The sequence below is a fragment of the Macaca nemestrina genome, chromosome 20 (assembly GCF_043159975.1).
Source record: "Macaca nemestrina isolate mMacNem1 chromosome 20, mMacNem.hap1, whole genome shotgun sequence".
Classification (NCBI taxonomy): Eukaryota; Metazoa; Chordata; class Mammalia; order Primates; family Cercopithecidae; genus Macaca; species Macaca nemestrina.
The window spans coordinates 59,966,493-59,981,765 of NC_092144.1; the positions used below are offsets into that span (position 1 = coordinate 59,966,493).

At 54.5% G+C, this 15,273-nt stretch overlaps 1 protein-coding gene across 2 annotated transcripts in view; it reads left to right on the top strand.

Annotated features, from left to right (window-relative positions):
- LOC105497180 (adaptor related protein complex 2 subunit alpha 1) overlaps nt 1-15,273 on the top strand; it is a 40,867-nt gene that overhangs the window by 14,088 nt on the left and 11,506 nt on the right. For both annotated transcript variants that reach the window (XM_071087504.1, XM_071087505.1), the window contains exons 2-6: nt 289-357; nt 468-610; nt 1,234-1,427; nt 11,515-11,644; nt 12,753-12,854. In XM_071087504.1, coding sequence (XP_070943605.1) covers nt 289-357; nt 468-610; nt 1,234-1,427; nt 11,515-11,644; nt 12,753-12,854 — 638 coding nt within the window. The remainder of the gene's footprint in view (nt 1-288; nt 358-467; nt 611-1,233; nt 1,428-11,514; nt 11,645-12,752; nt 12,855-15,273) is intronic.

The window sequence follows — 15,273 nt, forward strand, 5'->3', positions numbered from 1 at the left end:
GGCCCTGAGGAGCCCCACAGATCAGGGGCCACAGTGGGAGGAGAAAGGAGAGAGGGAGTCAGGGACAGCCCAAGGGTGTGTGCTCTGTGCTGTGGGGCTCAGCAAGCCGTGGTTCTTCCCTCTTTGAAGCTCCCAGCCAGAGAAGGGGTCCTGGCCTGTCCTGAGCCCCAGTGCCTGGGGGCAGAGAAGATCTGCCCTTCCTGCTGGGTGGGGCCGCGCCTGGGAAAGAGAGGGCAGCTGGCTGACTCCCCAGACCCCTCACTGCCCACCCTCTTCCTCCTCTCCCAGGTAAGAGCAAAGAGGCGGAGATTAAGAGAATTAACAAGGAACTGGCCAACATCCGCTCCAAGTTCAAAGGTAGGCTGGGGGCCCAACTTCTGGCTCAGGGCTGGGAGCTGGGGCTCCTGTGACCTATCCTGTGACGTTTCCTCATTTCTGGCTCCCCCTTCCTCCTTCCTTTACCCTAGGAGACAAAGCCTTGGATGGCTACAGTAAGAAAAAATACGTATGTAAACTGCTTTTCATCTTCCTGCTTGGTCATGACATTGACTTTGGGCACATGGAGGCTGTGAACCTGTTGAGTTCCAATAAATACACAGAGAAGCAAATAGTGAGTCTGGAGAGGGGGGTGCCAGGGCCTGGACTCCTGGGTCTAAGGGAGGAGGGGGCTGGGGGTCTGGACTCCTGGGTCTGAGGGAGGAAGGGCTGGGCCTGGACTCCTGGGTCTGAGGGAGGAGGGGCTGGGGGTCTGGACTCCTGGGTCTGAGGGAAGAAGGGGCTGGGGGTCTGGACTCCTGGGTCTGAGGGAGGAAGGGCTGGGCCTGGACTCCTGGGTCTGAGGGAGAAGGGGGCTGGAGGTCTGGACTCCTGAGTCTGAGGGAGGAGGGGCTGGGGGCCTAGACTTGTGGATCTGAAGGAAGAGGGGCTGGGGGCCTGGACTCCTGGGTCTAAGGGTTGAATCTGGGGCCTGGACTTTGTGGATCTGAGGGAGGAGGGGCCTGGGGGCCTGGACTCCTGGGTCTGAGGGTTGGGTCTGGGGCCTGGACTTTGTGGATCTGAGGGAGGAGGGACCTGGGGGCCTGGACTCCTGGGTCTGAGGGTTGAATCTGGGGCCTGGACTTTGTGGATCTGAGGGAGGAGGGGCCTGGGGGCCTGGACTCCTGGGTCTGAGGGTTGGGTCTGGGGCCACTCAGTCACAAGGCTCCTAGCCATCCACGACCTCCCTCCCCACAGGGTTACCTGTTCATTTCTGTGCTGGTGAACTCGAACTCGGAGCTGATCCGCCTCATCAACAACGCCATCAAGAATGACCTGGCCAGCCGCAACCCCACCTTCATGTGCCTGGCCCTGCACTGCATCGCCAACGTGGGCAGCCGGGAGATGGGTGAGGCCTTTGCCGCTGACATCCCCCGCATCCTGGTGGCCGGGTAAGGCAGTGGGGACCCGTTGGCAGTGGGGAGCTTGGGGGTGATGAGTCTCAACCAAGGGCGAGGCTCGGAGAGGCTGTGTTGCCTGCCCAAAGCCTCCCAGCCGGCATGTGGGCTAACGCTGGGCTGGGGACCCAGTGGTTCCGGCGGCAGCCCCATACTTGTGTCTTCCTGTGATACAAAGCTGACTTGACGGTGTGAGGCTGCTTCCCCACAAAGCCAGTGGGGTGCCTTTGAACTGCAGAACTGTAACACCTGTGATAAGAGGGATAACTGTACGCTATGAGTGACGGCCCTCCAGAACTTCCTCATCTCCATTCATTCACCAAACATTTGCTGAGCACATACTATGTGCCAGGCACTGTGCTGATTGCTGGGGATGTTGTCCTGACCAGAGGCGGACATGGTCATTGCCCTCCCGTGTTCATGGTCTGGAGCAGGAGACAAATGGTGATGGAAGAATCGCAGGATGAAGTGTAGAATTTGCTAGGTGTGATGGCTCACGTCATCCGTGCATTTGGGGAGGCTGAGGCAGGTAGATTGCTTGAGTCTAGGAGTTCAAGACCAGCCTGGGCAACATGACAAAATCCCAATCTCTACTAAAAATTCCAAAAATTGCCAGGGCATGGTGGCATGCACCTATAGTCCCAGCTACTCGGGAGGCTGAGGTGGGAGGATCACCTGAGCTCGGGAGGTCGAGGCTGTGAGTTGTGATGGCGCCAGTGTACTCCAGCTTGGTGTGCACACAGGTGGGACTTCTATTTCTGGCAGTATGGTCAACTACGTACCCAACTCATGTTTTCCCTGAAACCTAACTGTCAATATTGGATAAGAGAGGAAAGACAATATTATTTAATGGATTCATGAGGTAGCCAGAAAATGAGAGGAGCACACAGGCCACAAGCAAAGAGGAACCAAGCACCCAAGCAGATGAGCTGTGTGCTGGAGCCAGCGTTTGCTTAGAAGGCATTTGCTGACCTGGGTGAACCCGAGTATCGGTTTTGAGGCCCTGCAGCCTCTGGGAACAGAAGACAAAGCTTGTCCGAGAAGTTCTCGAAGGCTATACTTCAAAGTGAGAGTGACCTAGAAATAAACCCCCTTGGGGACTCTAAGGAAAATTACCTGTCTGAAATTTTGGCATGGAACAGCCCTCAGACTGGTTTTCAGCCTGACTTTACCCTATCTGGGTAGTCCAAAAAGCCCTAAGTCAACCTTTAGTTTAAAGTGATGGAAACTGGAGGTTTCCTAGTGCTTCACAGAAGCAAACATGATACTTTTCTGAGGAAACCCATTTTCACCACAAGCTTCAGTGATATCCACAGATAAAGCTCCAAGTTGGCCGGGCGCGGTGGCTCAAGCCTGTAATCCCAGCACTTTGGGAGGCCGAGACGGGCGGATCACGAGGTCAGGAGATCGAGACCATCCTGGCTAACATGGTGAAACCCCGTCTCTAATAAAAAAAAAAATACAAAAAAAAACTAGCCGGGCGAGGTGGCAGGTGCCTGTAGTCCCAGCTACTCGGGAGGCTGAGGCAGGAGAATGGCGTGAACCCGGGAGGCGGAGCTTGCAGTGAGCCGAGATCTGGCCATTGCACTCCAGCCTGGGTGACACAGCAAGACTCCGTCTCAAAAAAAAAAAAAAGCTCCAAGTGACATGAGTAGCTCAGAGCCAAAAATCTCTAAACACACACAAGACACCATGAGAGAGAATCAGCAGACAGCAGAAATAAAACAGAAGGCTGGGTGTGGTGGCTCACACCTGTAATCACAGCACTTTGGGAGGCCAAGGTGGGCAGATTGCCTGAAGTCAGGAGTTCGAGACTAGCCTGGCCAACATGGCGAAACCACATCTCTAGTAAAAACACAAAAATTAGCCAGGCGTGGTGGCGCACGCCTGTAATCCCAGCTACTTGGGGGACTGAGGCAGGAGAATCACTTGAACTTGGGAGGCAGAGGTTGCAATGAGCCGAGATCGTGCCACTGCACTGCAGCCTGGGTGACAGAGCAAGACTCTGTCTCAAAAAAAAAAAAAAAAAAAAAAAGAAAACAGAAAATAACTTTGGAATTGGAATTATACAGCATGTAAAATAAGTATATTTCATATGTTTCAATAAATAACAGAAGCATTTTAAAATATGAGTAAAGTTTAAGCAGATTTGAAAATATAATTGAAATAGTCAAAAATTGCCAGGCACAGTAGTAGTGGCTCACACCTATAATCCAGGCACTTTGGGAGGCTGAGGCGGGACGATCACTTGAGGCCAGAAGTTCAAGATCAGCAACATAGTGAGACCCTATTGCCACAAAACCTAAAATATTAGCCAGGTGGGGTGCCATGTGCCTGGGTAGTCCATCCGGGAGGCTGAGGCAGGAGGATTGCTTGAGCCTGGGAGGATGAGGCTGCAGTGAGCTGTGATCCCATCACTGCACTCTAACCTGGGCGACAGAGCAAGACCCTGTCTAAAAAAACAAACAAACAAATATTTAAAAAAATAAAAATTAAGTGTCCACTTTAGTTAGCAGAGTAGACACAGCCAAAGCCAGAATTAGTGACCAGGCAGTAGAACTGAAGAAAGACATCAAAATGCATCCCAAAGAAACAAAGCAATGGGGATTTTAGGAAAGAGACTGAGACTCATGGAAGACAGAGAACATCTAACAGAATGCCGTTTAGAGTTGTAGGGAGAAATTGTGACAGAGGCAGTGTTCGAAGAGAGATAATGGTTGAAACTATTCCAGAACGAATGAAAGAGGATGATCCCCAGATTCAAATAGCCCAGGAAATCATAAGCAGAAGTACAGACTGTAAGGGGTGACTGTGGGGCAATAAGACCAGCCAGGCATCCATCACCAGGTCCAGGTCAGAGCTTGTGGAGGCTTGGACCAGGGCTGTGGCGGTCATGTGGTTATGAGAAGGGCATGTTTCGGGAGTAGAGTCGATGGATTATATGTGCTGTGCTAGGATGAGGTGGGGACATTTAGTAGGTGAGTGAATGGTGTCAGACCTTGCAGCAGTGTGACGAAGGCTACAGGAAAATGGGTCAGAGAGGGCAGAACCTGAGTGTGGTTTGGTCATGCTGAATTTGAGATGTGTATTAGACATCTGAGTAGGACTCTGCGGAAGAAGCTGCATTGCAGGGAGTCAGAGCAGGAGGGAGAGATATCTGAGAGAGATCAGCACCGTCCAATAAAAATATAATGCAAAATACAGGCGCGGCACGATGGCTCATACCTGTAATCCCAGCAACTGGGGAGGCTGAGGCGGGCAGATCATTTGAGGTCAGGAGTTCGAGAACAGCTTGCCCAACATGGTGAAACCCCGTCTCTATTAAAAATACAAAAATTAAGTGTGGTGGTGAGCACCTGTAATCCCAGCTACTCAGGAGGCTTAGGCAGGATAATTGCTTGAACCCAGGAGGCGGAGCTTTCTGTGAGTGGAGATCACGCCACTGCACTCCAGCCTGGGTGACAGAGTGAGACTCCATCTCAAAAAAAAATTAGCAGGGTGCAGTGGTGCACACCTGTAGTTCCAGCTACTCAGGAGGCTGAGTCAGGAGAATCACTTAAACCCAGCGGGCAGAGGTTGCAGTAAGCCAAGATTGCACCACTGCACTCCAGCCTGGGTGACAGAGCAAGACTCCATCTCAATAGAAAAAAAAAAAAAAAAAGGCAAAATACAAAAATGTGTGCCTGTAATCCCAGCTACTTGAGTGACTGAGATGGGAGGATTGCTTGGGCTCAAGAGGCCCAGGGTACAGTGAGGAGGCCTGGGCTGCAGTGAGCTGTGATCGTGCCTGGGTGACAGTGAGACCCTGTCTGAAAATAAAAAAAGCATATATATAAAAATATATATAAAATGCAAGCCACATAGGTATTTTTCTCTTTTCTAGCGTGTAATAGTTCAGTTTAACCTGATCCACCCAAAATGTTATCACTTTGACACTGAATCAGCATAAAAATTATTCATGAGCTATTTGATTTGACATCCATGTTTGGTGCTAAGTCTTTGGAATGCGGCGTTTTGGTGTCTCTCAGTTTGGATTCGCAGCAGTCCCAGTGCTCAGTCGCCACACGTGGCTTGGGGCTATTGTATCTGACAGCATGGGGATCGATGGCAGTTATAGCAGTTAAGCAGTGAAGCCCTTGAGGGCAGATGTTAACCGGGAATCCACAAAAGCTGGGCCTTTGAGTGGTCCCAGTGCAGCCCAGTGTGTTAACACTCTGCTGGCAGGGGGGATGGGAGGCGTGATGGGGTGTGGGAGGAAAATCAGGATCAGGCCATGACTCAGAACGCTGAGAACTTTGATGGAGGAGGGAGTGGCCAGTCGCGAATGCTGCCAGCAGTTTCTTTTTTTTTTTTGAGATGGGAGTCTTGCTCTATTGCCAGGCTGGAGTGCAATAGCGCGATCTCAGCTCACTGCAAACTCTGCCTCCCGGGTTCAAGCGATTCCCTTGCCTCAGCCTCCCGAGTAGCTGGATTACAGGCATGCACCACCGCATCCGGCTAATTTTTTTGTATTTTGGTAGAGACGGGGTTTCATCATGTTGGCAAGGATGGTCTCAAACTCCTAACCTCATGATCTGCCCGCCTCCACCTCCCAAAGTGCTGGGATTACAGGCGTGAGCCACCGCGCCCAGCCTGCTGCCAGCAGTTTCTTTAGGACAAGGACAGGCAGTCGGCATCAGCTTGGGGGAGACAGGTTACAAGCCACCCTGAAGAGGGAGGGACTGGGCACTTTGAGGACGGAGAGGGAGGCCAGCGTGGCCAACATGTGTGGGTGCAGGTGACACTGTCCCTGGAGTGGATGTCGAGGGGTGGTGCCCTGCCAGGGTCAAGGGGCCCGGGTGGGGCTATCTGACTCCAGGCTGCCCCCTCCACACTGGAAACTTGGCCTCGACAGTGACTGGGGCACGGAGGAACTTTATTTTGTAGGTAGACTTTTTTTTTTACTTTTTATTTTTTTTGGAGATGGTCTTGCCCTGTTGTCCAGGTTGGAGTGTGGTGGCACAGTCTTGGCTCACTGCAACCTCCGACTCCTGGGCTCAAGCAATCCTCCCACCTCAGCCCCCCAAGTAGCTGTGATTACAGGCGTGCACCACCATGCCTGGCTAATTTTTGTATTTTTTTTTTTTTGTAGAGACAGAGTTTTGCTATGTTGCCCAGGCTGGTCTTGAACTCCTGAGCTCAAGCAATCTTCCTGCCTCAGTCTGCCAAAGTATTGGAATTACAAGTGTGAGCTACCACTCCCAGCTAGGCCTTTTTTTTTTTTTTTTTTTTTTCCCCCAAGACAGAGTCTCTGTCTGTCACCCAGGCTGGAGTGCAGTGGTGCAATCTTGGCTCACTGCAACCTCTTCCTCCCGAGTTCGAGCAATTCTCTTGTCTCAGCCTCCTGAGTAGCTGGGATTACAGGTGCGCGCCACCACACCTGGCTAATTTTTGTTTTTTTTGTTTGTTTGTTTTTTGTTTTTTGTTTTTTAGTAGAGACAAGGTTTCACCATGTTGGCCAGACTGGTCTCAAACCCCTGACCTCTATTGATCCGCCTGCCTCAGCCTCCCAAAGTGCTAGGATTATAGGCATGAGCCACCGTGCCCAGCCATTTTAACAATTTGAAGGTGCTCAGTTCAGTGGTTTCTCGTATATTCATGATGCTGTGCAACCACCACTACCACCTAATTGCAGAACATTCATGGCTCCAAAAAAAGGGACCCCGTACCCATTAGCGGTCCCTCCCCATTCCCTCTTCCCCCCAGCCCCCGGCTGCCACCAGTCTGCTTTCTGTCACGGATTTGCCTAATGTGGACATTTCGTAGAAATGGAACCGCACAGTGGCCTTCTGTGTCTGGCTTCTTCCACTGAACAAGATGTTTTTCAGGTTCATCCACATTGTGGTGCATATCCATGATTTGCCGGAGATAGAGTATTGCTCTGCTGCCCAGGCTGGAGTGCAGTGGCATGATCATAGCTCACTGCAGCCCTGACCTCCCAGGCTCAGGTGATCCTCCCACGTCAGCCACTCCAGTAGCCTGGACTGCAGGCACAAGCCACCACGCCTGGCTAATTTTTGAACTTTTTATAGAAAGGAGGTCTCACTATATTACCCAGGCTGGTCTTGAACTCCTGAGCTCAAGTGAACCTCCATGGCCTCGGCTTCTCAAAGTGCTGGGATTACAGGCATGAGCCACTGTGCCTGATTTGGTGGTTTTATTTTTTATGCCTGGGTATGCAGCTTGATATTGTGTAGTTTAACCTTTTCCTAAGTAGCACCACAACCCTTATTCCACTTAAGCAAGTTGATAAATAGCTCTTATTCCTTTGTGTGGTCTCCTTATCTGTAAATAGAGATGATAGAATCCGCGTCCTTAGAGGGCTGTGGTGGAGAGTGAGCGAGCTGTGTGGAAGTGCTTAGAGCAGAGCTTGGCCCGGAGTCAGGACTCGGAAGATGCGCTGTGGCTCGGGAGATGCGCGCCATCACAGCGATGAGAAAGTGGCCTGGAGTGAGGGCTCTGGAGATGCGCTGTGGCTCGGGAGATGCGCGCCATCGCAGCGATGGGAAAGTGGCCCCGAGTCAGGGCTCGGGAGATGTGCGCCATGACAGAGATGGGAAAGTGGCCTGGAGTCAGGGCTCGGAAGATGCGCTGTGGCTCGGGAGATGCGCGCCTTGGCGCGATGGGAAAGTGGCCCGGAGTGAGGGCTCGGGAGATGCGCTGTGGCTCGGGACACGCGCGCCGTGGCAGCGATGGGAAAGTGGCCCCGAGTCAGGGCTCGGGAGACGCGCGCCATGGCAGCGATGGGAAAGTGGCCCCGAGTCAGGGCTTGGGAGATGTGCGCCATGACAGAGATGGGAAAGTGTCCCGGAGTCAGGGCTCGGGAGATGCGCACCGTTGCAGCGATGGGAGAGTGGCCAGGAATCAGGGCTGGGTAGATGCCTGCCATGACTGAGATGGGAAAAGTGCTGTCATAAATGGAGCATCATCTGTGGACAGGCTTCTTGCTGGTTTCTGGTTCTAACTTGACCACTGGGCTGTGAACGTTCCTGTAGGGTGGGCGTCTGGGGGCAGCACTGTTGGTCTTGGTCTACTTCACACACAGCGGTGGCCTTTCTGGACAGAGGGAGCCCAGAGCCTTTCCAGAGGGCCTGTCCCTGTGTCCGCCCCCAGCTGCAGCACACGAGGGTTCCCAGCACTTTGGGAGGCTGTGGCAACAGGTGTCAGCTGGGCAGGTATCTGCCTGGCTGATGGCAGGAGCCAGCTGCTGGGTGGCTGCACATCCAGTGAGACATGTTGCTACAGGCCTTTGACTCGTGCAGGTCTGCCCTGAGGACTTCTCCCCATGTCCTTTGCCGTCCGTTGGCTGTTTTCTGGGAAAGCCTTTACTGATAGGCCATGACTGGGCCGGTCTTGACAGCTCCCGGTGCCTCCTTACTCAAGGCTATGGCCATGCACCACACAGTCTCATTTCTTTTTTTTTTTTCTTTTTTTTTTGAGACAGAGTCTCGCTCTGTTGCCCAGGCTGGAGTGCAGTGGTGCGATCTCGGCTTACTGCAACCTCAAGCGATTCTCTTGCCCCAGCCTCCCGAGTAGCTGGGATTACAGGCATACGCCACCACACCCTGCTAATTTTTGTATTTTTAGAAGAGATGGGGTTTCACCATGTTGACCAGGCTGGTCTCAAACTCCTGACCTCAGGTGATCCACCGCCTCAGTGTCCCAAAAGTGCTCGGATTATAGGCGTGAGCCACTGCACCTGGCCTTCTTTTTTTGTGTGTGTGGAGATGGGGTTTCACCATGTTGACCAGGCCAGTCTCAAACGCCTAGCCTCAAGTGATCCACCTGCCTCAGCCTCCCAAAGTGTTGGGATTATAGGCATAAGCCACCATGCCTGGCCCACAGTCTTATTTCTTTGTCCCCAAAGTTGACAAGGCTCTTCATTTTCCTGAAGGGGAAACAGCCCATCAGAGAGGGTCAGTGGCTTACCCCAAACTGCGCCCCACAGTCACAGCCTCAGGCAGGCGTGTCTGACCCCAGAAGGTGCTCCCTTGGGATCCTCTTCTAGAACAATGTCATGCTCCATGCTCTTCACTGTGCTGGGAGCTGGGTTACGGTTGGGGCCTGGAGTCAGCCCTCTGAGATGGGCTGCCCGCTGGCTGCCAGGTTCTGTGCCAGACAAGTACAAGTGCCTACACTGCTTTCCTGTGGCTGCTGTGATGAATTACCACAAGCACAGCAGTGTCAAACACCAGTTCTGGACGTTGGAAGTCCAACATCCATCTCATGGCCAGGGCTGGTCCCTTCCGGGGGCCCTAGAGGAGAGGCCATGTCCTTGCCTTCTCCAGCTCCTAGAGGCCACCTGCTTTCCTTGGCTCGTGGCCCCTTCCCCCATCCCCAAAGGCAGTGGCGTGGCATCTTCTCTCCTGCCTGACCTCTGTTCCATCCTCACATCATCTCTCTCTGACTCTGAACTGTATCTTTCCCTTATAAGGACCCTGTGATGACATCGGGTCCACCTGGATCACCCAGGATCCTCTCTCCAGCTCATGATCCTTAACTTCATCATATCTGCAAAGTACCCCCACCCTTTTTTTTTTGTTTGGAGACGGGGTCTTGCTCTGCCACCTACCCAGGCTGCAGCCTTCACCTCCCAGGCTCAAGCGATCCTCCCACCTCAGCCTGCCAAATAGCTGGGTCTCCAGGCATGCGCCACCACGCTTGGCTAATTCTCGTATTTCTAGTAGAGATGGGGGTCTCACCATGTTGCCCAGACTGGTCTCGAACTCCTGGGCTCAAGTGATCCTCCTGCTTGAGCCTCCCAAAGTGCTGGGATTACAGGCGTGAGCCACCCTAACCCTCAGAACCTGTGAATATGTTCCCTTGGAATCAAAAGGGCCTTGCAAAGTCTGTTCCCTCACAATAGCCAGAGGGACACTTTAAACACCTATCAAAAACACACCCATTTCTTCAGTTTGCTGTGGAGAGAAGATAAATGAGTGAATCCATCCAGAGACCTGTGGGAGTGCTGGACAGGCCGAAGGGGTCTGGGGGTAGCTGTTCCTGCTGTCACGTTAATGTCACGCTGATTCTCTGCTCACCACCCACAGCGGCTTCCATCCCCCAATCGGTAAAAAACCAAGTCCTCACTGCAACCCACAAGGCTCTGCAGGGTCTGGCCCTATGTTCCCTCCCTGTCCTATCTGCAGCCTCTTGCCCCATGGCTCAGGCCGCAGCCTGCAGGCCTCCGCAGCCCCCAGGCCTCCTCGCTGCTTCTCCTATGCGCAGGCTCCGCCTTCCTGATGGTCCTGGGACAGGCTGTCCCCTCTGCCTGGGACGTTCTGTTGCAGAGGATTTTCAGTCTTTCCTCATTAAGTTACTCTGTTTTGTTTATTTTAAATGTTTTTATTTATTTAGAGACAGATCTAACTCTGTTGCCCAAGCTAGAGGGAGTGCAGTGGCACACTCGTGGCGCACTGCAGCCTCGACCTCCCAGGCTCAAGCAGTCCTCCCACCTCACCCTCCCAAGTAGCTAGGATTACAAGCCTGCGCCACCACAGCCAGCTAATTTTTGTATTTTTGAAGAGACTGGGTCTCACTGTTGTCCAGGCTGGTCTTGAACTTAGGGCCTCAAGTGATCCTCCCACCTCGGCCTCCCAAAGTGCTGGGATTACAGGCATGAGCCACCATGCCCAGCCCTGACAGTATTTGATGTATGTGTTTTCGTGGTGCTGTCTGACATGTAAGGACAAGTGTTTGGACCACTTTGTTCGCCACTCTATCCACGGCGCCCACAGCACTGCCTGGTACCCCATGGGCACCCAGTAGGTGCTTGGTGAATGAATGAAGGTGCAGGGCCAGGCCTGACATATTCCTGAGCCCTGCCAGGGACCCCATGAGGTTACTGAGACGCAGCCATTTTGCAGATGAAGACACTGAGTTCTGGTGGGCCATGAGGGCGGCGCCAGATTGGATCCTGCGGTAGCCTGGCTGTCTGTCCCTCTCACTGGCCTCGCACACCCTTCCTGGGAGAAACAGGAGAGGAGGGGAGGTGCTGGGGTCACTGACACTGCTTCCCCTGCCCCACATGGTGTCCCCACAGGGACAGCATGGACAGCGTCAAGCAGAGTGCGGCCCTGTGCCTCCTGCGACTCTACAAGGCCTCGCCTGACCTGGTGCCCATGGGCGAGTGGACGGCACGCGTGGTACACCTGCTCAATGACCAGCACATGGTGAGCCCTCTGCCCCCACGCCTCCTGGATGCCCGGGGCTCCACCTCAGCCCTGACCCCCCTGGATGCCCGGGGCTCCACCTCAGCCCTGACCCCCCTGGATGCCCGGGGCTCCACCTCAGCCCTGACCCCCCTGGTTGCCCGGGGCTCCACCTCAGCCCTGACCCCCCCTGGATGCCCGGGGCTCCACCTCAGCCCTGACCCCCCTGGATGCCCGGGGCTCCACCTCAGCCCTGACCCCCCTGGATGCCCGGGGCTCCACCTCAGCCCTGACCCCCCTGGATGCCCGGGGCTCCCACCTCAGCCCTGACCCCCCTGGTTGCCTGGGGCTCCCACCTCAGCCCTGACCCCCCCCTGGATGCCCGGGGCTCCACCTCAGCCCTGACCCCCCTGGATGCCCGGGGCTCCACCTCAGCCCTGACCCCCCTGGTTGCCTGGGGCTCCCACCTCAGCCCTGACCCCCCCTGGACGCCTGGGCTACGCCCTTGGCTCTGACCCCCTGGATGCCTGGGGCTCCCCCTTCAGCCCAGACCCCCTGGATGTCTGGGGCTCCACACTTGGCTCTGACGTTCACCAGGCACCAGAAACCATGATCCAGTGTCCCTGGTACTCATTACCTGCCCAAGTGTCCAGAAACCCTCCCATCCCCATCTCTGACACTCACCTGGCTGGCTAGGGATCCTGTCCAGTGACCCCCCAAACCCCTCACCAGCCACCCAGCCCCTTAGAAAATCCCACTCTCTGTTTCTGATACCCGGAGATTCCCCCAACACCGCCCATCACCTGCCCACCGGCACAGAAACCTTGACCCCTGTCCCACTCACCATAGTCTCAACTCTCTGGAGTCCCACCCCTTCACTGCTCCTTACCCAGCTGCCTGGGGTCCTGCCGGGGATACCCCACACACCCAGGTCAGTGCTGGTCATGGTGCCCAAGGCCCCGTGGCCTCCTCACCCCACCCCTGAAGCACGCACAGTGACACGTGTGCAAACCCCTAAACCCCATCCTCCCAACTGCACACACAGCCCGACCTTGCCCCGCTCCTGAGCCTCTGCTCTCAGGTGCCCGCCTCCCCCAGGGCCTGACTTGCCTCTCCTCTGCCCCTGCAGGGCGTGGTCACGGCTGCTGTCAGCCTCATCACCTGTCTCTGCAAGAAGAACCCAGACGACTTCAAGACGTGCATCTCCCTGGCTGTGTCGCGCCTCAGCCGGGTGGGTGTGGCCTAGATGCTGGCTGCAGGAGGTGGCCTTGGCATCCCTGTGCCCTCTGACACCCCCCAGGTCCCCACTCTCCCTGAGAGGCAGCCCAGCCCAAGGTTTACAAACTCAAGCTCTGAGCTGGATTCATCCTGGCTCGGCCTCTTCCTGGCTGGGTGGCCCCGGACAAGTGGCTTCACCTCCCTGGCCTCAGCTGCCCCCTGTGTTCAGTGGGGTTAATACCAGTGCCCGCCTTGAGGCACAGAGGGCTGTGGATAAAGTGCTGAGAACAGGGCCTCGCAGGCCGAACACCCTGGGAGCCAGAGCTGCCCCCTGCCGTCCTCCCTCTCCCGCTCCTCTCTCTGTCTCCCGCCTTTCCTCTTCTGGCTTTGCCTCCCGCCTCTGTCTTTCCTGTGCAGCCTCACTCCTGCCTGGCGTCCCTCTCCCACCTTTGCTCCTGTCCTGCCCAGGAACATCCCCTGAGGCCTCTTGCATGCCAGGCTCCATGTGGGGTGACACCAGGGACACAGATGAGTCAGAAACCAAGCTCTGCACTTAAGGAGCTCCCTGTCCTGCTTGCAGGGAGGTGACTCAGTCACCGATTATCAGAAAAGGGGTGACTTGCGCTATAATGGAGGTAGGACAGGGCGCCCATAGGAGGCACTTAACCCAGGCTGGGAGTCCACAAAGGCTTCCTGGGGGCGGTGAAGGATTCCCTGAGTTGAGACTTGGAGCACACATGCATGTCTGCTGGGCAGTAGAGAGAGGCCTGGATTCACAGGCAAAGAGAAGAACACACCAGCTCACGCAGCTACTCATTCTTTCTTTCTCAGGGTTTGGTTTTGTTTTGTTTCTTTAACAGACAGGGTCTCACTGTCACCCAGGCTGGAGTGCAGTAGTGCAACCATGGTTCACTGCAGCCTCTGGCTCCTAGGCTCAAGCGATCTCTCGCCTCAGCCTCCCGAGTAGCTGGGACTGCAGGTGGCTAATTTTTTTTTTTTTCCTTTTTTTTTGAGATGGAGTCTCACTCTGTTGCCCAGCCTGGACTGCAGTGGCGCTTTCTTGGCTCACTGCAAGCTCCGCCTCCCAGGTTCCCGCCATTCTCCTGCCTCAGCCTCCCGAGTAGCTGGGACTACAGGCGCCCGCCACCGCGCCCGACTAATTTTTTGTATTTTTAGTAGAGACGGGTTTTCACCGTGTTAGCCAGGATGGTGTCGATTTCCTGACCTCGTGATCCGCCCACCTCGGCCTCCCAAAGTGCTGGGATTACAGGTGTGAGCCACCGCGCCCGGCCACTAATTTTTGTATTTTTTGTAGAGATCAGTCTTGCTTTGTTGTCCACACTGGTCTCAAACTCCTGGCTTCAAGTGATCCTCCCGCCTCAGCCTCCCAAAGTGCTGGGATTACAGCTGTGAGCCGCTGTGCTCAGCCTCAGTCACTGTTTCATCCATTCATCACATGTCCGAATGCTGGAGTGTGCCGGGATGACAGTGAGGCAGGAACACAGACCAGCACAGAGGTGGGCCAGAGCTTCCTGGAGAAGGGCTTTGCAAGGTTGAATAGGAGTTTGCAATGAGGAAGAAAAGTCACATGATCTTTCCTTTTTTTTTTTTTGAGATGGAGTTTCGCTCTTATTGCCCAGGCTGGAGTACAATGGCACGATCTTGGCTCACTGCAACCTCCACTTCCCGCAATTCTCCTGCCTCAGACTCCCAAGTAGCTGGGATTACAGGCATGTGCCACCACGATGGCTAATTTTGTATTTTTAGTAAAGATGGGGTTTCACCATGTTGGTCAGGCTGGTCTCAAACTCCTGACCTCAGGTGATTTGCCCACCTTGGCCTCCCAAAGTGCTGGGATTACAGATGTGAACCACGTGCCTGGCCCAATCTTTCTTTTTCTTTCTTTTTTTTTATTTGAGACGGAGTTTTACTCTATTGCCTGGGCTGGAGTGCAGTGGCGCCATATTGGCTCACTGCAACGTCTGCTTTCCAGATTCAAGGAATTTTCCTGCCTCAGCCTCCCAAGTAGCTGGGATTACAGGCGTGCACCACCACGCCCAGCTAATTTTTGTATTTTTAGTAGAGATGGGGTTTCGCCATGTTGGTCAGGCTTGTCTTGAACTCCTGATCTCAGGTGATCCACCCCGCTTGGTCTCCCAGAGTGCTGGGATTACAGGCGTGAGCCACTGCGCCCAGCCATGATCTTTCAGTCTTTCACTAATTCCCTGCCTCTTCCCTGAACCTCTTCCTATCTGACCTTGTATTAGGCCTAGGGACCCAGAAAAGGGTCAGACCCAATCCCTGCCCTTGAGTAGCTTTGAGCCTTGTAGGGGGACTACAGGAAACAGCCTCCGGGAGCCGGCATGCTGTGTGCTCTGATGGAGGAAACCTGGGGCAGGGGAGGCTCAGAGCATCCCATGTGAGGAGGGGAC